Source organism: Bubalus kerabau, chromosome 3 (assembly GCF_029407905.1).
Source record: "Bubalus kerabau isolate K-KA32 ecotype Philippines breed swamp buffalo chromosome 3, PCC_UOA_SB_1v2, whole genome shotgun sequence".
In the NCBI taxonomy this organism is placed as follows: Eukaryota; Metazoa; Chordata; class Mammalia; order Artiodactyla; family Bovidae; genus Bubalus; species Bubalus kerabau.
This window is the reverse complement of record NC_073626.1, coordinates 3,836,872-3,858,895: the sequence shown is the minus strand read 5'-3', so window position 1 is coordinate 3,858,895 and position 22,024 is coordinate 3,836,872. Positions and strand designations below refer to the sequence as shown.

The 22,024-nt window shown below is 50.0% G+C and overlaps 1 protein-coding gene across 1 annotated transcript in view; it reads right to left on the bottom strand.

Moving 5' to 3' along the window:
* The window catches only part of LY86 (lymphocyte antigen 86), a 41,235-nt gene extending 29,824 nt beyond the window's left edge, over positions 1-11,411 (bottom strand). The window contains exon 1 of the mRNA XM_055574522.1: positions 11,222-11,411. Within this exon, the coding sequence (XP_055430497.1) occupies positions 11,222-11,348 (127 nt within the window). The 5' untranslated portion in view covers positions 11,349-11,411. The remainder of the gene's footprint in view (positions 1-11,221) is intronic.
* Positions 11,412-22,024: the final 10,613 nt, after the last annotated feature.

Sequence of the window (22,024 nt, the reverse complement as noted above, 5' to 3'; positions counted from 1 at the left end):
TTTTGAAATGTGCATATTCACTGACACAAGAGTTGCTCTTTCGTTTAGTTAAAACTGAAGCTAAGTGTGAGGCAGGAAAGCTGTGCTCCCTGGGAGAGGATCTTCCTGCCCACTCTCCATCCGGCTTGGATTCCAGCAGCTCCGTGCTGGCCAGACTGGAATTTAGATGCCAGAGAACCAGGGCTCCAGTGCTGTGCTTCCAGAATAGGCACCATCCAGGATCTAGACCCGAGCCTGCCGATCCCGGGGGAGGCAGGTGGGACTTGGGCATCTTCCTTGATGCCAGAAGCTGGCTGCTCTCAGCAAGCTTTTGTACACATGGAGAAGGGACCAGAAGAAGCCGGCTGCTGGCATCAAGCTGTGGGGCTTCGGGGTACGAGTGACCTTTCCTGTTTTCATCATTGTCCTCTGTGATGGTCATCTGCTTCTTAAGTACTGCTAGAACTCTTGACGGGGCTCATACCACAGGAGAAGGCAGCTTTCCTCCTAAACAAGCATTGCCTTCACTGTTCTCTGGAACCATGCCACTTCTATGTACAGTTGGCAGCGATAGAACCTTTATGGAACCAAATGGTCCTCTCAGTGTTGTAAATGAGCCCCCTCAGGTCTTGCAGACACAGAGGGTCTTGTTTTGCCCGGGCCTGGCAGGAAGGGATGTGGGCACATGGCTTTCAGAGAAGGCCTGCCTAGAAAGAGGATCGGGGTGTGAGTAGGAAGGAGAGGGTCTGGTCGCAGTGTACGTGCCATGATGGGGCACGTTTCACACCCTGGTGTTCACACAGGAGACAGGAGGCAGGGCTGCCCGGGAGGGTCCAGGGACACAGCTGCGGCCACGCTGCTCTGTGGCTTGTGGTCAGAACACTCTGTTTCCCTGGCTCCAAGTTTCCTCTTCTGGACGAGGAGACGCTTGGAATGAAGCCCTGGGGTTCTGTCTGGCCAGAACGTTTCCAAGTTCTGTAAGAGATCCCCTGTCTGCCCTGTGCCTGCTGGGTGCGGGGGTGGGGGTAGAAAGATGCTGACCCCTCCCCATATGCCTGCAGAGCACCAGGCTTGTGGAGAAATACATCGTCATGGACAGATCCTGGCTGCCAGGCTCCTTTCAAGGCCAAGTAACATCCAGGACCACAGTAGACGGCCACAAGGCCCCGGTCAGGGACGGACGCCTGAGCCCCACAGAGCGTGAGGCGGAACCCGGCAGCTGCTCTAGGAACCCCGCCCAGGCTGGAGCGTGCCTCCTTCCACTCCGCCTGCCGCTTCACAGCCTCTGCAGACCGCAGTTGGAGACCAAGTTCTCTGTGCTGGCCTTGGAGCTGGAAAAAGACTGAGAGCCGATGCCGGGGGCGGGCGGCTGTAATGCCTTCTCTGACCGGGAGGGGGCAGTTGGGAGGGGGCCACCAGGGACTTGCTCCCTTCTGCGGACTTGGGTGACACCAGGCAGATTCTGGGACCAGGAAGAAAGGCAATGCCCGCCGTGTGGGGCTCCTGAAGACGTCATCTCTGGGGATTCTGTCTTTCAGAGTCACTTCTCAGGCCTGTATGGGTGAGGCAGCCTGAGCATACACGAGAAGGAAGTTGCATCACATCACAAACACTGGATGGGCATGAAGCCTTGTTCTAGTTCTTTGGGGATCCAGAACGTTTCCACCAGTTTGGATAGGCTAGAGTGAACCACGGGATTTGTTTCTATCTTTGTAAGTAGGTAGGAGTGAAGACAAAGCATCATGAATAAGCCAGGAAAAAAAATATATATGTGTGTGTGTGTATATATATAAAATGTGTATAAATATATATATGAACACAAGGGCTTGGAAAAAATTAAAACAGAAGGATTGATCAGCTCAAGTGGTCTTATGTAAAAATTGGACTGAAAGCTGGGCGAGAGTCAAACCAGCATCAGCAAACACAAAGTAAAAAGATAACCCAGTGCTATGTTCTAAGAGAATAAGTTTGCTAAATATGTTAAGGTGAGCCTCAGCTGTGCAGAAGATAAAATCCGCCGTGGCTGCTAAATGATCCCCTCACTGTATTTCTGACATCAGGGTGGTGGGTGTATGTTTCCAGCAACGCTGACAGGCCAGGTCGATGCATAATGATGCTACGGTGGCTTCACAATGACCCAGAGAAACACTCATCAGTGGCCGGAGAAGCAGCAGGACACAGGGAGCCCTGAGACAGGAAGGGGCTGAAAGGTCTTCAGGATGTAATAGGTCAAGTTCAAGTGCAGAGACGTCAACTTGCTGGCCGACCAGGCCCAGGATCAATTGATTGGTAACTTAAAACCTTTGTCCTGGCTAGTCTGAATGATAGGCTTTATGTTTGTTCTGGAACATACCCTTGGAAAATACTGACCTAGGTATTGCTATAATTGGGCTTCCCTCGTGGCTCAGATGGTAAAGAATCTACCTGCAATGCGGGAGACCTGGGTTCAATCTCTGGGTCGGGAAGATCCCCTGGAGAAAGGATTGGCTACCCACTCCAGTACTCAAGCCTGGAGAATTCTGTGGATGGGGAGGCTGGTGGGCTTACAGTCCGTGGGGTCGCAAAGAGTTGGACATAACTGAGTGACTAACACTTTCACACTTTCATTGCTATAACTCCAAAAAAAGTAAGAATACAAGGAAGAATAAATATCGGTGTAGAGATGATTAAGTAAAATCCACAGAAGAGATGGTTGGATGGCATCACGGACTCAATAGACATGAGTTTGAAGAAGTTCCAGGAGATGGTGAAGGACAGGGAAGTTGGATTGGGTCATGTCCAAAGAATTGGACATGACCGAGTGACTGAACAACCAATATCTTGACACTAGTTTAAGAAAAGGGTCCTAGTAAGTGAACAGTCATTGTGATAACCTGTGCTTACTTTGTCCGATTTTAAAGATTTTAAAGCATTTAAGGAAATTGGTTGTATTTGTTTACCTGCTTAACACAATTCTACTAGTAAGTTTGTGACCCATGGATGTATGCCTGTGATAAAACCAATTTTTTAAATTTACAAAGCTTTGGTTACGCAAATAGAGTTTAATTGTTTAAAGGGATATTTTAATAGAACGTGGTGGCGGTTTAGTTGCTACAACTGTGTGGAACTCTTGTGACCTCAAGCACTGTGGCCAGGCTCCTCTGTCCATGGAATTCTCCAGGCAAGAATACTGGAGTGGGTTGCCATTTCCTTCTCGAGGAGATCTTCCTGACCCAGGGATCAAACCCTCATCTCTTTCACTGGATTCTTTATTGACTGAACCACCAGGAAAACCTCTTAATAGAATTGAACACTAAAACAGAGAAGACCCCCGAATAGAAAGGCCCCAGCTACGGGAAAGGATGCTAAGGGTGAACAGCTGAAGGGAGCCCTGATCGTGCTCCTCTGGATTTCTCCTGGGGCTCACGCAGCACCCACCCGGCCAGAGGAGAGAGGCCAGGCCGCACTCAGGGGAGCCCACTGCCCTCACTGTGCTCGCGGCAGCCAGGGTGAACCCGAACTGACTTCACTGTGCTCCTGGCAGCAGGGTGAACCCCCCACTGACCTCACTGTGCTCCCGGGAGCAGGGTTAACACCCCACTGGAGGCTTGGATTTCTCTTGAGAAACCTGTATGCAGGTCAGGAAGCAACAGTTGGAACTGGACATGGAACAACAGACTGGTTCCAAATAGGAAAAGGAGTACGTCAAGGCTGTATGTTGTCACCCTGCTTATTTAACTTATATGCAGAGTACATCATGAGAAACGCTGGGCTGGAAGAAGCACAAGCTGGAGTTAAGATTGCCGGGAGAAATATCAATAACCTTAGATATGCAGATGACACCACCCTTATGGCAGAAAGTGAAGAGGAACTAAAAAGCCTCTTGATGAAAGTGAAAGAGGACAGTGAAACAGTTGGCTTAAAGCTCAACATTCAGAAAACGAAGATCATGGCATCCAGTCCCATCACTTCATGGGAAATAGATGGGGAAACAGGGGAAACAGTGTCAGACTTTATTTCTGGGGGCTCCAAAATCAGTGCAGATGGTGATTGCAGCCATGAAATTAAAAGACGCTTACTGCTTGGAAGGAAAGTTATAACCAACCTAGATAGCATATTGAAAAGCAGAGACATTACTTTGCCAACAAAGGTCTGTCTAGTCAAGGCTATGGTTTTTCCAGTGGTCATGAATGGATGTGAGAGTTGGACTGTGAAGAAAGCTGAGCACCGAAGAATTGATGCTTTTGAACTGTGGTGTTGGAGAAGACTCTTGAGAGTCCCTTGGACTGCAAAGAGATTCAACTAGTCCATTCTAAAGGAGGTCAGTCCTGGGTGTTCATTGGAAGGACTGATGCTAAAGCTGAAACTCCAGTACTTTGGCCACCTCATGCGAAGAGCTGACTCATTGGAAAAGACTCTGATGCTGGGAGGGATTGGGTGCAGGAGGAGAAGGGGATGACAGAGGATGAGATGGCTGGATGGCATCACCGACTCGATGGACATGAGTTTGAGTGAACTCTGGGAGTTGGTGATGGACAGGGAGGCCTGGCGTGCTGCGATTCATGGGGTCGCAAAGAGTCAGACACGACTTGAGCGATTGAACTGAACTGAACTGGAGGCCTGGAAGCTGCGCCTTATGGGCCCCCGATCTTTTTCTTCCTCTTCCCGGCCATTGGCTGGTTACCACCCCTTTCTGTTCCGGAAGCGGAGAGGCTCTGCGGAGGAAACTGGCGCAGACTGTCAAGAAGGCGCGGAGGCACAGCTCAGCCTTGTTGGGTCCCTCGCAAGGAGGTGGGTCCTTCACAGTGCCAGCTTGCCCTTTGCCTGCTGCACAGGAATGCCCCCCCCCCGGGGCTGCACCCAGATCCCAGATGGACGCGCTTGGTCCCTGGAGGACCGCAGAGGGCTCCTGGGATGCTCACTCGGCTACTCTACATCCTAGAGGGAAGTCCTGGAGCATCACACAGCTTCCCAGAGAAGGAACCTAGCCAGATGGCACACAGTTCCTGGGCGGGTGGCCCTTTTCTTTCAGTTAACCTCCTCTCCTGAACCGTTGTTTGGGATTGAGGTTTGGAGGGGAACACCTGTTCCCCACCTATATACACATCTCTTACTTTTTCTGACCCTCCTCTTTGTCTGGTTGATGTCAAGGCATGTTAACTTACAACACTAGGATCTACACTCAAGGCTGTTGTCAGAAAATACAGCTGCTCCAACTCTTACCAAACCCCCATCACGGCAGTAACAGCAGCAACGGCCACAGTGACGTTTATGATGCAGTGAGTCCTGGACCACGTGTAGCTCACTCATTCCTATGGGCACCCAACTCCCCCATGAGCAACCCAGACCTGCAAGTGCCACACTCAGAGAGGCTTCCACTGCAGCCCTTTGCAAAATCATCTCCAGTTGCATTTTGGTGACGAGCCCTTGGTCCACGCTGAGGGCACCAGGCATGAGTCACTGTGGCTTTGCCTGTGGAAATGCTGTCCAGGGTAACATCTACGCTACGGAGAAATTCCTCACAGCTTATCCCAGGGTCAGGAAAAGCTGGACATCTCCTTAAAAACTGGTTTGATTTTGTAAACGGTGTAACGTTAGTTGCTCAGTCATGTCCAGCTCCTTGCAGCCCCATGGATGTAGCCTTCCAGATTCCTCTGTCCATGGGATTTCCCAGGCAAGAATACTGGAGTGGGTTGCCATTCCATTCTCCTGGGGATCTTTCTGACCTAGGGATCGAACCCAGGTCTCCCATATTGCAGGCAGATTCTTGACTGTCTGAGCCACCAGGGAAGTACCAACTTGTAGGAAGCTTGTAGTCAAATATACCCCTAGTGACTGTGAAGTATCTCACAAGTCACCAGCAGCAAAGATTTATTGAGCGCTTAGTATGTGCTCATCACATTTCAATTGATTCTCACACAGCCCTGAGATGCTGATAAGGTTCTTATCCCTAGTGCAGTGGGCTGGAGAATGGTTCCCAAAGATATCCATGTCTCCATCCCCAGGATCTGTGAGGGTTCCCTCAGGTAGCACAGAGGACTGTGCAGAAGTGACGAAGCTAAGGATCCTGAGACTGTGAGATCATTCTAATCTCAGGGGGCCTCCCAAGAGGGAGGCTGAGGGAGACAGGACACAGAAGAAGGAAGGGATGTGACCGCAGAGGCCAGGCACTGTGCTGCTGGCTTTGGAAATGCAGGAAGGGGCTGTGAGCCAGGGATGCAGATGCTGGAAGAGGCGAGGAAGGTCTCCTCCCCTGGGGAGTTCGAGGGAGTGTCCCCTTGGACCCAGCAAAACTGACTTTAGACTCCTGGCCTCCAAAACTCTCAGGATTTAAGAATCCTTTAAAGCCGCTAAGCGTCAAGTGGTACCTTGTTACCGCCACGGCAAGAAACTCACATACCTTCTTGACTATCACTGGAGAGGTAACAGGATGGCCCAGGGGCTGGAGTGAGGTTTGCGGACTCCAGACCCCAAGCTCTTAGGCCTCACACGGCCTCCCCTGTTGTAAGTTTCCCGACCTCCCTGCCCCCACGTGCTGGCTTTGTTATTCCCCTCCTGGCTCTGTTTCCCCCAATCTCTGGTTCATCCTCTCATCACCTGCACTCTCGTGATCCACCTCCCGTCTTTATGTGACAGAAGCAGAAATAACCACACTGGTGGACGTTCGGGCAGGTATGCGAGGGGGGGCCCTGGGTTTTTTCTGGCCCTGGAAACTGCCCTAGGATTTAACAGAAGAAAGGCCCCTCGACTGCTTTAATTCCCCCTTTTGCTTTAGTAAAGACTGTCACCCTCTTCTCTGCGGCAGCACCAGCATTTGGATGGGGCAGGACTTCTGCTTTTTCAGACACTTCTGTTCACTTCCTGGTCTAAGCCCAGCACCCAGTAACTGCTTGTGAAGCTCCTTCTTTCACCTTGAGGATTTTTACATTGTTCAGAACAGTTTCTAGCCTATGATCTCCCCTTCCCACTGAGATTATAAAACGAGCAGAGAAGGGGGAAAGGGAGCGCTAAACCCGGAAGACAGCGAATCCTTGATTGCTGATTCTTCTACATCCGTGGACGATCGTGATGTGAACACACCTGTACAGGGATTCCAGGAGCCCCCTGTGCCCAAGGACGTCTAAAGCCCAGGCCTGGATGCAGCATCACAGCACAGTCTTTACAGGCCTCACTGGTGGGATTCCTTGAGAGTCTGTCCTGCAGCAAAGGCAGTAGCTGAGGGGGCTTCTCCATCGGGGAGGGGGTGCAGCCATTTGGTCCCCCACAGCTCGATAGCTGGCAAGATAGGAGGGAGACCCATCTCTGGGGGAGCTCCCAGGACACCACTTTCCTCTCTGCTGACCCCGGTGTACATCAAAGTCTCCCTCTGACATTAAGGATGTTGGAATGATGCTAATGTAGGCTCCCAGCAATTCCTTCCTGGATTTTTTTTTTTTTTTCTTTTGCTGCATCATGCATCATAGAGGATCTTAGTTCCCAGACCAGGGATTGAACCTATGCCCTCCGTGTGGAATCCTGTACCAAGGTCACAGGACAAACATCTCTGGAACTGACCGAACTCATAGCAACTGCTGCCATGAGCCTCCGGCCAGTGGCCAGTTCCCTGACTCCATACTAGGTAAAATTTCTACCCTGTTAGCCACCCTATTACATCTTAACCCATCACCTAATGCCACCCTTTCCAGTAGGAATTTTTTCTGTTTTGAGGCTATAAACATTGGCTACTAGCCCTTGAAAGGGTTGGCTCTCCCTGGAGCCAGCCCGCTGTTCTAAGAGCGTCTCCCACTCTAATAAACTTTATTCTCCTTTCATCCTGCCTGTAGATTCTTTTCTAACCCCCACACAGGTCATGACGTGTTGGTGATCATGACACACATCTGTATTTGTCCTAGAAAGAGACTTGTTACACGGTGTAGGCTCGTGTGATGATGGAACCTGAGATGTTCAGAGTCTGCCATCTGTGAGCCGGAGCCCCAGGAAGGCCGGTGGTGTGGCCTGAAGGCCTGAGACCCGGGGTGGGGGCACTGCAGGTGGGAGATGGGCACCCCAGCCTCGCAGTCAGGCAGAGAGTGAGTACTCCCTGCCCCCGCCTTTGTGCGGGCGTCAGGCCTCACAGGTTGGGAGCTGCCCGCCCGCACCGGGAGGACCATCGGCTTTACTCAGTCCACCGCGCCAGTGCTCATCTCCTCTGGAAACCTCTCAGAGACACCCCGGACATGATGCTTAACCAGCCATCTGAGCATCCCGGGCCCTGGTCACACTGACACATTAAAGTCACCCATCACCCCTGGGCTCTGCTCACCCTTCCCGCCTCATCGCTCACCCTCCCCCGTGTCCCAGCCCTTCCCCAGCCCCCGAGGCTAAACCTGCTCCCCAGCCTTCACTCACACGGTCCTCCTCGGCCTAAATGTTCCTTCCCGCTCCCACCCCTAGGCCATTTGCCTTCTGACAACATTCTAGACCCCAGTTGATTCAGAGTGGCCTGGAATCAATGCATTTTAATGCCACAGATACTTGCTTCATGCCTGTCCTGTGCCCCTGGAGGCGCCACTCTGCCACTGCCACCGGTGGCGTCGGAAAAGCTATCTGACGTCACTCACCCTCAGGTGGCTGTTGTTTTACTGCTCATGATGTCTGACACAAGGTTTCATCCCTGGTCCCGGGAGATCCCCTGGAGGAGGGCATGGCAACCCACTCCAGTATTCTCAGGCTTCCCTGGTGGCTCAGATGGCAAAGAATCTGCCTGCAATGCGGGAGACCTGGGTTCGATCCCTGGGTTGGAAGATCCCCTGGAGGAGGGCACAGCAACCCACTCCAGTATTTTTGCCTGGAGAATCCCATGGACATAGGAGCCTGGCGGGCTGCAGTCCATGGGGTGGCAAAGAGTCAGACACGACTGAAGTGACTTAGCATGCACCCTCAGTTTACACACCTGTAGATAAAAATAACGTTTAGAAAGTACTTAGTCTGACGCCTAACACATATACCCTTTATGAACATGAGATTTTGTAATCACTATTCTCATCATCCTAAATGGTTGAACTCAAGCTTGAGGACAGGTTCCCTGGTGGCTTAGACTCAGCCTCACCCTCTCCAGCCATCATCACATCCCTGGTGCAGGACACCGTCTCTAGTCCAGTGCTTCCCACGAGGCGTTTACCCTGTTGCTTGGCTCCTGCTCCCGCTGCTCTTGGACCAGAACTACGTCTCCCTCATTCCTTCCACTGAGTGCTTAGAGCAAGGCTGTGACCAGCATTCATTGACTCCACAGAGCAGCTGCCCCTTCAGAAGGAGGGGTTCTCCCCAGGCAGCAGCGACACCATCCGTTTCCCTGGAGCATCTGCTCCTGGCAGCAGCGGGAGAGGTGGTTGCCAGGCTTGGACGCAGACTGCAGGCTGGTCTGAGGGGTGGACCAGCCATGGCAACCTGGGAGGGTGAACTAGAAAAACAAATCCTGAGCGGTGCATTCATCTCAAGCTTTGCTTCTCATCCTGCCCTGAAGATGAACAGATGCCAGGAGAAAGCATCCCATCCCCAAGGGAAGAGCAAGGGGAAGGTGATGAACACTTCCAGCACCCAGTCTTTCCTTCTCTTCTACATTAAACAAAATTTGTGTGTGTGTGTGTGTATGTGTATTTCAATCTTCGATGTTCCCTCTTTTTAAAAGAGTCAAGTCTGGACATCTGTGAGGCAGCTCCTTGGGTGCCAGTCGTAGGGCCCAGCTTCTGCTCAGTGTAACACTGATGCCCCTCGGCATACTGTGGGGCCGGCTTGGGTACTTAAAGGGCATCTGCTTTCCACTGCCTACAGTCTGAGCAGCATGTTGCCCCCTGTCTACCGCCAAGATGTCATGTTTCACAAGGTCATAACTTCGTGAGCCAGTCTCTCTCATCTTCATTCAACATGCGATCCTGAGACTGGGCTCATTTCTCCCCACTCAGGCCCCCTTTATGAACTGAACATGCGTATATGTGCTCAGCCACCCAGTCCTGTCTGGTTCCTTGTGACCCCATGGACTGTAGCCTGCCAGGCTCCCCTGTCCATGGGACTTTCCAGGCAAGACTCCTGGAGTGGGTTGCCACTTCCTGCTCCAGGGGATCTTCCTGAATGGGTGGGCCTTAATCCACTATGACTGATATCCTCATGAGAATGGACACAGACACACGAGGAACATGTGGGCACAGAACAAAGAGCAGGTGAAGACAGGAGGAGAAGGAGGCCACCTGCAAGCCCAGGAGCAACGAGTCCTGCTGGTACCTTCGTCTTGCAAGACTTGCAGCCTCTACTGTCGAAGCCCCTTGGCCCGTGGTGTTTTGATGGCCCCAGAAAACAAACATACCCTCCAAAGACTCGGCTCAGACCCTGACCACGGCAGCTTCCTGCGCTCTATTCACTAGGCTGCGTTCTGGTTGCTGTCTACGCTTGACCGGTGGGGTAACAGCCTTGGCTCATTCCTCTTATCATGTCCAGAGCTAGAGAAAACTGTGGCATTGGCAGCAGCTGGATAAGTGTTTGTTGAATGAATAAATGACGTTGCTGCTGTGAGAGGAGTTCTGGCAGCATCATCAGAAGGACATGAGTCTTCTCCTTTGTCATAAACCATCTTTTCACTTGACTCACAAACAACGTAACCTGGAGAGGAGCCCCGGGTGAGCAGTCGGGGGAGGTCATGGAAGCTTCACCACGATGGCATCACTGACTCGGTGGACATGAGTTTGAGCAAGCTCCGGGAGTTCATGATGGACAGGAAAGCCTGGTGTGCTTCTGTCCACGGGGTCGCAGAGTTGGACACGACTGAGTGACTGAACTGAACTGATGGAAGCTTCTCTTCCTGATCCTGAACTGGCAAGGTTTCATGACTTGGTAGACTCACCGGTCAGTCTGCTCTTTTTCGGGCTCTGTGAGGTTAGTGATCGTATGCGTGGTAGCTCGCTAGGACCCTCTGTCCATGGAATTCTCCAGGCAAGAATACTGGAGTGGGTAGCCACCTCTCTTCTCTGACCCAGGGATCGAACCCAGGTCTTCCGCATTGCAAGATCCCTTCTGATCTAGAGAGTCACTGTGCTTTTCTGGCCCTCTGGTCGTGCTCTCCAGCTCTCTCCCGCCAGACAGCTTCTCTGCCCAGGGCTTCCTGTGGTCCACACCTACCCATTCATCCGCTGTCTCCCTGCCCTTCCCCCACTCCCATAAAGCGCTCAAGCATCTCACACGTGTGGGCCTTGCCTTCCCCGTAAACAGAAACCGACGTTCAGAAAGCACTTACCGCAGCTCTGGTAGAGCACTTGCAGATTCCCGTTCCTGCAGGCTGTGTGCGTGGGCCAGGCCTCCCCGCCAGCTCTACAGGGAGACAGCAGAGTCCAGATGAGGAGGGCAGCTGCGAACCCTTTCATGGCGTGGAGACCCTGTGTGTGACCTGCACGATAACAGGGCCCAATAAACAGTGCTGTCCATGTGCTTCCTCCCCCCTTATCAAGCAGTGACATAATCAGTTTCACTTCTCCTATTTTATGCTCCTGGGGAACCACTGTGAGAAGCAAAAGGCCGTTGGTGGTAATTTAGTCTCTAAGCGGTGTCCAACTCATTGCTACCCCAGGGACTTGGATAACCTACCAGGCTCCTCTGTCCATTGGATTCTCCAGGCAAGAATACTGGAGTGGGTTGCCATTTCCTTCTCCAGGGGATCCTCCCCACCCAGGGATTGAACCTCGTTCTCCTGCATTGCAGGCTGTGTTCAGATTCTTTACTGAGCCACCAGGGAAGTCCAAAGGCAGCTAGCAGGGGCCTTTGAATGCAGTTCCCTGAACCTTTGGAGCTTGAATCAACAGGCGAGGCTAGTCTAGGTCTGGGGTGGGGGATGTTTGACTTTCTGTTCTCAAAGAGAAGGGGCAGCAAGTAACACGTGACCTTTTGGCTGGGCCGCAAACAGCCTTCCTTGTAACCCCGCCCTCCTTGAAGCCCCGCCCTCCTTGTAGCCCCGCCCTCCCCACAGCTCTCCCTTTCTTATAAGCGGCCCCTCTTTGCAGCCTTGCCCACATACAGACCCACCCTCCCTGGAACCCCGCCCCCTGGTAGAGCAGTGAACTCAGGAGAGCGAAACCACAGGCCTCTACTGTTTTCGATCACTGGCATACTGTCCCAAGGGGGCTCTGATGTGGGTTATGAACTGGGGGTCTGGCCTTTGGGGGGCTGCAGAAGGACCTCTGAGGTCTGGAATGAGGCTCTTGCCCTGTTGGCAGTTCGCTCTGGCTTCCACTCTGGGATTCAGACTTCAGCTGGGGGAGCAGGGCTGTGTCCTTGGGGGCAGCTGCTGTGGTCTCTGGAGAGGAGATGCAGGCAAGAGCCCTGAGAAGTGAGCTGGGTTTTGTTTCTGGGCTCAGCTTAGTGGGAAGGATGGGGAGGGGTGGAGAAGTCAGGGCTTCCCTAGGAAGCCTGGAGCCTGATGGTTCAGGTCAGCGGCAGGGTTACTGATGTCACCTCCCGCTTCTTATTCAAAGCCAAGAGTCTCTCTCCCTGTTCCCCATCCTCCATCGTCCTGAATTGTGACAGCGAAGCTTCTCACCCCTGGTCCCCAGCCCAGCCCCAGCTCCTCCTTAGCTTAAGGGAACCAGAGTCAGGGCTGGGGCCAGCAGATTTTAGAAGCTGCAGAGAACACTATTTCCCCTGGGAGGAAAAGCATTTCTCTGAGTACATTGAGTAAATTGACTATTTCTGCTGATGGCTTAAATAAGAATTGAAGTAACTTCAAAACTTCTTTTTTCGCAGTAAGTGGAACTTAATTACCAGTGAAATAAGTTGACTTAATTGAAGGATACTTTGGATCTCTTGGGAGATGAAAGGGTGTGGTCATTTGGGGACTGTTTTTTTTGTTTGTTTTTTAGGCTCATTGATGTTGGTTTTCAACAGAGATGCTCAAAGTAGGATTCCTGGACCACAGCATCAACTTGCACCAAGAGCTTGTTAGAAATGTAAATTCTTCCACTGCAGGCTGAGAACCCACTGAATCGGAAACTCCTGGGCGGGGCCGGCACTGTGTCTTACTAAGCCCATCAGGCGGGTCTGACACCTGTTCAAATTGAAGAACCACTGGCTTTTTGTGAAACCCAAGGGGAAATCTGAGCCCCAGAGGAGAGGAGAGGTGGGTAAACTTCTATGAGAAGAGACGAGGTCGCTCTGCAGGGTCCGAGTGGGCAGGAGGGCGGTGCGCTATGAACAGAGTTGAGGTGAGAGCGCAAGGCCCTGAGAGAGCTGTGGGCCCTGGGAGCCCGCGATCAGCGGTGACTCCAGGGCAGGGACGTGGAGCCTTACTCTAGGGACCTCTGAGGGCTCCCCGTTGAGGCGGCTCTGAACAGCCAGGGTAAACAGCAGCTGAGGCCACGCCCCTCCACCCCTGGGAGCAGCCCCACCCACCAGGTGGAGGACCAGGAGAGGCGGGCAGGAGAGATGCCCCATGAGCAGCCCCAAGAGGGAAGCCAGCTCATCTGAGGACTGGGCTGCAGACTTTCATAAATCAAAGGACCTTGCTGTGAAAAGAGTCATCATTCAGAGGCTGTTTTGACATCTAGGGGCTTTCCAGGTGGCGCAGTGGTAGAGAATCGGCCTGCCAACGCAGGAAACACAGATTCAGGCCCTGGAGAAGGAAGATCCCCTGGAGAAGGAAATGGCAACCCTCTCCAATATTCTTGCCTGAGGAGCCTGATGGGCTACCGTCCATGGGGTTGCAAAGAGTTGGACACGACTGAGTGACCAAGTGCACACCTTGGCACCTAGAAATATTCAGTATGGATTATTGAGAGGCTCTGGAGGTGCGGTGGGTCTGGAGCAGAGGTTCTTGGACTTACGAAGGGGTCGGCCTCACTTGGAGGGCTCCTTCACACCGAGTTCCCAGTCCTAGAGGTCTGCGGTGGGGCTGAGGGCTTGCGTTTCTAACAAGTTCCCAGGGGAGGTCATGGCTGCTGGTCTGGGGGCCACAGTGTGAGAAGCTCTGCTCTAGGCCAGAGGACTTGATCTGTTGCAGAGTGTATGATTTGTTTAAAAACTCATCTAAGTTCTTAATAAAATGTTCTGTGCTAAATGATAGGCAACACTTTGTATAAAACGTAGCACATCTGTAAAAAGATGAGGAGTAGCCAGCCACTTGCTCTAAGGAGTCCTGCTTCCCGAGAACTAGGACTTGCCTGAAATCATCAGCTACGGCTTGCCTGGTCCAGTCAAAGCAGAGTGTGTTGAGTCCTTTAACCAGAAGCTTCATGAAGGCAGCCAAAGAATTCACTGAGAAGGTCCTGCTCCTCAGTATATTAAAATAATTATATATTAATTATCGGAGAAGGCAATGGCACCCCACTCCAGTACTCTTGCCTGGAAAATCCCATAGACGGAGGAGCCTGGTAGGCTGCAGCCCATGGGGTCACGAAGAGTCAGACACGACTCAGCGACTTCACTTTCACTTTTCACTTTCATGCATTGGAGAAGGAAATGGCAACCCACTCCAGTGTTCTTGCCTGGAGAATCCCAGGGACGGGGGGAGCCTCGTGGGCTGCCATCTCTGGGGTCGCACAGAGTCAGACACAACTGGAGTGACTTAGCAGCAGCATATATTAATTATAAAATAAAATTAGATTCAGTTTATATCCTTATTTGAAAGACGATTGTGGGCCTGTGTGCTAAGTTGCGTCAATCCCGTCCGACTCTTTGTGACCCTATAGGCTGTAGCCTGCCAGGCTCCTCTGTCCATGGGATTCACTAGGCGAGAATACTGGAGTGGGTTGCCATTTCCTTTTCCAGGGGATCTTCCCAACCCGGGGATTGAACCCACGTCTCTTATGTCTCCTGCACTGGGTGTGGGTTCTTTTCCACTATCACCTCCTGGGAAGCCCCGAAAGATGGTTCAGTTCAGTTCAATTCAGTTGCTGAGTCGTATCCAACTCTTTGCGACCCCATGGACTGCAGCATGCTAGGCCTCCCTGTCCGTCACCAGCTCCCGGAGCTTACTCAAACTCATGTCCATCAAGTTGGTGATGCCATCCAAGCATCTCATCCTCTGTCCTTACGTGTATGTAACTATGTTACATGTATGTATTGTTATGTGCATGTAAATAGTATGTGTATGTAAATAGTGACTGAATATACCCCCAAGCTCTGGTGTTGACTTCGAGGCCCCGACCACGCCCTGCTGAAGTCACCGCACTGTTCTGTCCTGTTCAGATTTCCCTTCTCCTCTTAAATAATCGTATTCCTCCCTGTCGCCAGCTGCTTTCTTTCCACAGAGGTTCACTTGGCGATGGTGGCTTTCTTTTCTTGCCCGGTAAGAAAGTTCTCATCAGGGTGGCTGTCAGTGCCCGCGCTCTTAAGAAAACTCTGGTGTTTCAGGAGAGATTGTAAGGATGAGCGGGAGCCTGAGGGCAGGAGTCCAAAGACGGAAGTGGAGGAGGGCGACGCCGCCCCACAGGAGAAGGGACAGCAGGTGACCGGGCTCTGAGTGCGAGGGAAGGGAGAGAGAGAAGGAGCGGGGGAGGGAGCCAGGCGGGAGCCGCTGACACGCCGCCGCTGGGGGCGGAGCAAGCGGCCGGCGCAGGAGCCCGGGGTGTCTCAGGACGGATTGGTTGCTGGAGTTTTTGCTGCGGGGACTGGATTCTAAGGGGCTTCCTTGCCACCCCATGACCCTCACAGGTTTCGTGGAGACTTAAACACTCCAGGAATGCATATGTGTATGCACGCGTGTGTGTATATGTGTGTGTGTGCATGTGTGCGCACTGAGGACAGGACAGGGGTTCACGCTCTGCGCACACAGCCCTTCTGCGGTGCGTGGATGGGGCTTCAGGCCAGCGTGAGCCATCAATATATTTCACGTGCCGACAGCGGGGCAACAGCTCTGACTACACAGGACTCTGTCTCCCACACCAGTGCGTCTTCTGCATTCTGCAATGGTCCACTGCATCCGACGGTGGCCGCTCTCCGCTGCTTGTGATACTAGGGGATAGTTCCCCCTCCTGAGTGCTGCCACTTTGCTCCCTTCCTCTGTGGGCTGACCCTGGCCTCTGCCACCCCGCGGAGGGAGGGGACAGCTGTGATCTCCTCTCACTCTCGTCTTCCGGATTGAGTGCAACCGAACAACAGCTCCTTGCCTGTGCAGATGGCAGGAAGCCCTGCTCCTTACTGTGTGACCCCATTTAGTGCCCCCCGCCCCTGCCACTTCAGGGCTGAGCGATGAGGTTTTGCTCTTTAACTGTTCTCACATCTACTGTTTGTCGTGTGGGTAACATGTGCATCTCACAGGGTTGGTGCCAGCCAGCGAGGGTCTTCAGTCGAGTCTTCCCACGGCCTCTTGGGCCTCTGAGAGATCCACCCCCAGGAGACCCCACCTTTTTTAAAAAATTAGTACTTACATTTTTAGAGGAAAGCAGACTTGGGGAGAAGTGCTACCTGCCAGGTTCAAGAGTTTCTCAGTAATCTAGTTTGCAGACGTTTCTTTTCAGCCAAAGCCAGGCCCTGCATCCCATGGCGGGTGACTAAATGGATGGACATAAATACCTTCTCATTAGAAGAAATCTCTTCCCCACTAGAAATCGAAAACAGGACCTTGAGAGTTCAGAAGAGAGAGCCCACAGCTGGCCAGTGAGCCGCCCAGCCCTGAAGGGGTCTAATGAACGTTAGGCCCCTTTTCTGTCACCACTGGACGCTGCTGAAACCTAAGGGTCAGACCATCTCTCGGCAAGCCGCTTAATATTCACAAACTGAGCTCTTTGCTTTCGCTTTGAAGCTTGGATGTGTCAGCTCCAATTGTAGGGTTATTGATGAATAAAGCGGGAAAAAGGCACTTTGTACTTTCCAGGCAAAACCGTGCTTTCCACAGCTGTGGGCTGTGCTCACCTAGAATTTAATTGTGTTGGAAAGCCACCGCCTTGTGTTATCACTTCACGCTCAAAAAGCTGGTCTTTCCTTTGTTCGAGCTTTTGAACCTTAAGATCGGAGACTCCCTGGCAGGGAGTCAAAGATGAAGTCACTTAAAAATAGTCTGTGCATCACCGGGCGATTTCCTTGTGACTGCATGAGGGTCTCTCTTCCCGCTCAGATCTGCCCGCCGCCGCCCGGGATGGGGCTCCTCGTGGTCTCCTAGGATCCCCCGGCTGCTCTCAGATCCAGAGCCCTTCAGTGGGCCCCAGACGTGGCCACGAGATTTGCCTGTGGTCTGGTCTCTTCTGCTCCAAGCCCTGCTGGCCCAGCCCTCTGTCTGTCTCTATAGCAACCCTGCTCCCTCCTGAGCCAGTGTCTCCAGCCCGTCCTGTTACCTTGCACTGGATGCTCGTACCCCTTTCTCGCCTTCATGCCTGAGCTCTGAAGGAAGCTGTGCCACCCTAGCAACTCCCTCCAGAACAAGCTTGTACACCTGAGGGCTGGTTCAGAGCGCTGCTCCTGGCTGCCACGTCGTTGAGGTCCGAGTCCCTCATAGTACATTAGAAGGCTTTCTTCTTCCCTCCCTCCTTCTCATCCTTTCTCCTTTCTCTTTCTCTCTTCTCCTCTTGCCTGTTGTACCCCTAGTGCCTAGCACAGGGCAGGTACTCGGTAAAACACTTTAGACTGAATGGATGAAGTACGGAGGATGGGTGTGACCCAATAAGCTCGTCTTTTTGGCCTTGGAGACTGGACTTCTGGACTTCTGAGTCATCTCCCAGGTAGGGCAAAGCAAGAGCTCGCCCTTGCCTGAGAGTCTGGGCTCCCCAAGAAGTTCAAGTGTGATGTCATTGTTTCTCAAAAATGCATCACAGTTTCTTTTTTTCTTCTCATTCTTAAATTAATACATCCCAATTGAAAGACTTTGGAGATAACCCTCCCCTGCAGGGAGATGGGGCAGGGAAGCTGGACAAAGAAGAAAAATCATCACCCATAATCTCAACATCCAGAGATGAGCCCTACGGACATTTTGTGAAATGTTTGTTTGGTACTCACACACACAACCATGCTGTACAAACTGCACACGCTGTAACACACTGCAGGATTTACACGGGTCACTTACAATCCCTTCCGTGACATGACTTTTAGTCACTGTATAGTGTTCTCCTGCATGGACTGATCATGATGTACTGAATCAATTTATACTTTAGACATGTAGACTACTGTTAACAGCAAAATAAAGGGAGATGCTGCTATAGTGAATGTTCTTCCTTCTATATTTTTGTGGCGCCATGATTACTTCCTCAGGGTAGATGCCTAAAAGTGAAATGCTTCGTGAAAAGAATCACCAGACTTTTTTCTTAATATATATATTTTTCTATTGGATTATGGTTGACTTATAGCATTTCAGAGGCACAGCAGGGTGAAGAATCACCAGATTTTAAGGCTTTTGATACATCCTATCATACAGTTTTCCAGAAACAGTATAACGATCTCCTCAGCAACCAGGTATTTTTATTTTTAAATGGTTTTCGTTGATTTAGTAGATAAATATTGGTTTCCCCTTCAATTTATTTATATTTATTTCAGCACTAGTACAGTTAAACACTTTTGATGTTATTATTGGTCATGTGTATTTATTCCTTTGTAAATTCTCATGTATGTCTAGTGCTTATTTTTCTATGATGATGTCAAATTTGCACAAGAGAAACAGAAAGTAAGAGGCTACTGAATTTAGATCTTCACGAAAATCCAATCAACAAACATTTACTGCTATGTCCTTTTTTGCCCAGTGTTCTTTATCTTTCGGGTAAATGGGTGTATGAGCTGGTGCAGGTAAGGAAGACCCTGCTGTGAGATTTGTTTGAGACTTAGGTTTACCCAGAGGACAACACAGACTGTTAAGAAAATATAGAAATATTTAGTGCTTGTAATATAGAAAAACAAATAAGAATTCTTAATATAAGATATTATATTAACCTGAATAATTTTTTTGTAACTGTAGACGATTAAACTAGAAGTCAGGTTTCCCAGGTGGTGCTGGTGGCAAAGAACCCGCATCCCAGTGCAGGAGACTTAAGAGATGTGGGTTTGGTCCCTGGGTCAGGAAGAGTTCCCTGGGGGAGGGCATGGCAACCCACACCAGTATTCTTGCCTGGAGAATCCCATGGACAGAGCAGCCTGGTGGGCTATAGCCCATAAGGTGCAAAGAGTCAAACACAACTGAAGCGACTTAGAACCCACACACGCAACTTAAAAGTCACGTAGGAAAAGGAGAATTCTTCGGGGTGTCGCTCTGGCTGCCACTCTTGGCAGTGAACTCGTGACCCCAGACTGTTGCTGCCGCAGTTGCTGCTGCAGCTTGGAGCATATGATCTGCTTGGAGAGCCTCCGAATATTTGGTAAGAGCAACTGAAGATGTGTGAGCGATTGCTCGTACTCTGAACAAATGGGAAATACTATTGTGCAACGTCTCTGAAGCACCCACCAGGAGAGGAAGCTTTACAAGGGGCGGGTGCAATCAGGCTGACCTTCATCCACATTCTGGCCCCACCACTGACCACTGTATGACCCTCGCAAGTCCCAGACTCTCATCTATTAAAGGAAGCTTGCTAAATCCACATTTCAGGCTTGGAAACAAAACTAAATTGAGTAGGTATGAAAAAGTGCTTGTTATATATTTGGCATCAAAAACCTGGTAATCTTCTCTACGGAATAACTCTCACTTTATAAACTAGGGGCTAGGTCAGATACATGAATGGCCACAATACTTTTGTAAAAGGATTCTAGAGAAGAAAAATATCAATAAAATACTAGTTCTCAACAGTAAGATTCAGAAGATTGGAGCTTCTTAGTGAACAAATAGAAACTGCTCTTTAAGTTAAGTGAAAGTGGCGGTCACTCATTTGTGTCCGACTCTTTGCAACCCCATGGACTGTCGCCCCCAGGCTCCCCTGTCCGTGGAATTCTCCAGGCAAGAACACTGGAGTGGGTTGCCGTTTCCTTCTCCAGGGGATCTTCTCCAGGGGTTTGATCCCACCCAGGGATCGAACCCAGGTCTTCTGGTTTGCAGGCAGATTTTTTACCATCTGAGCCACCAGGGAAGTCTTAAAGGAGAATAATTTGCTCCTCATTCACTTGTAGAATAAAGTCTGTTAATTTTTTGAAATCATGACCGGAACAGAACTTTATTCATGATTATTCCAGGCTCCCTGGATACTGTATTTTGTCAAAGAAAAAGGTTACACATCACAGTATGAACACTGACATAAGGAACACGTGTTTTTACCTTAATGCTTCTGTCTGTGCTCCTACCTTAGCCCCATAATAGCCATGTTAGTGGGCAGTCAGGTAGGTGTCTGGCTTCTCTTTTGTAGAAAGAGACTTTGCCATTCAGCTTTGAGGCATCGCTGCCTTGAATGGTGTCTAACCCCATAGTTCACGGTCCTAGTTGGTTTAATAATAATAATAAAACAACTTAATATTCTCAAAGGCGTCTAAAATGATGGACACTGTGTTTTATGTGGAGTTAAGGTAGGCGTTATATAATACCCACTGTGGAGAAGAAAGAACTGAACTTTAGGACAATTAAGCAATTTGCCCAAAGTCACATGAGGGCAGAATCCAGACTCAAATCTGGGGCTAACATCCAAATCCACTTTCTGAAATGTAACATTTATTGCTGCCATAAACAGATAAAGATATATATGATATATGATATGATAAAGATGATAAAGAAATATATGCAAATTGAGAAGGATGAGGTCTCTTGTCTAAATCCCCAAGGATTATGAATGGCATATTTAGGACCAAAATTCTTCGCACGACCTGAGCCTCCGTGCTCATCTTTCCTCCGCCCTGGAGGTGAAGAATTAGTGTGCCACACCCAAACGGGTCATTTGTGCACTCACTTCTCAGCCTGTTCTTTTCTTTCCTGACTTCTTCTGGGTTAGTATAGCATTTCATTAGTATTCCATTTTATCTCTGTCCACTCTTCAGCCGTCCCTCCTTGTTTTATGTTCAGTGGTGGTTTTAGAGCTGTGCTGTCCAATAGGTTAGCCTGTAGCTACGTTAGCATTTGAAATGGGGCTTAAATGAACAGATTATGCTGGTGGTTTAAATATACGCTCATTTTCAAAGAATTAGTATAAGAAAAGAACATAAAATACATAACTGAATTTTTTTATGTTGATTGAAGGTTGAAATGATAGTATTTTGAAGATGCTGAGTTAAATAAAATACTACCATTAACTTCCTCTTTTTTATGTCTCTAGAGAATTTAAGGTTACATATACAGCCTGCATTTCTGGTTTGTGGTATGTGTCTGTTAGACAGCGTTGTTCTGTTATAGCACGCATCCATAAAAACTTGCAGTAAATACATTTCCATTTAATCTTTTTCATTGCTTATTCTACCATACTCATTTAACTTCTACATATGTTATAAACTTCGTAATGCATTGATTTTTTTCTTAAACAATTGTTAAGAACTGTGGAGATTCACAGACTTTATCTTCCTTGGAAGCTAAGGGGCCTTACCTGTTACTGCTTCATGGGTGTGGGCACAAGACGTGAAACTCAGGGTCAGAGACAAAGGCCTTGGTTACTCACAGTATAATGAGCAGGATAAGCATCAGTGTGCTGGCCTTGATTCCTCGTGCCCCAAGGCCCAAGCGGACGATGTGATAGCCCAGATGGACGCTCCACGTGGAGGAGGTTTGTGATGTAGCTAGGGAGACAGGGTCAAGAAGCTCATACTGTTTGAGCAAGAAGTGAACACTGTATCCTTGAAATGCATGCTATGAATCTTATGCTGAAAGTTATGTATGCAAACATCACAGCAGTCCAATAATCTGTGACCCGCAGTGAAGGAGGGAGATTCTAGAAGTGTGTTTCTATAGCATTTGTGTCTTTCACAGCAACTACTCAGCACTTGACCAATTTAGAAAGAAAATTTAAAGGTAATGTTCAACTAGTTGGTGCAAGTGGAGATCATTACTTTCATTTTTAATATCATTTCCTCAAATCATGAAGAATATCTACAGGGTCTTCAGTCAGCTTCCTGTTCTGATGTAACCATTTTGTGTTTCTTTAATTTTCACATTTTCCATGGCAAGAGCAACTTTTAAAGTGATCAGCTTTTTTGATTTTTGTAAATGTTTTTTTTTTTTTTTCTTCCT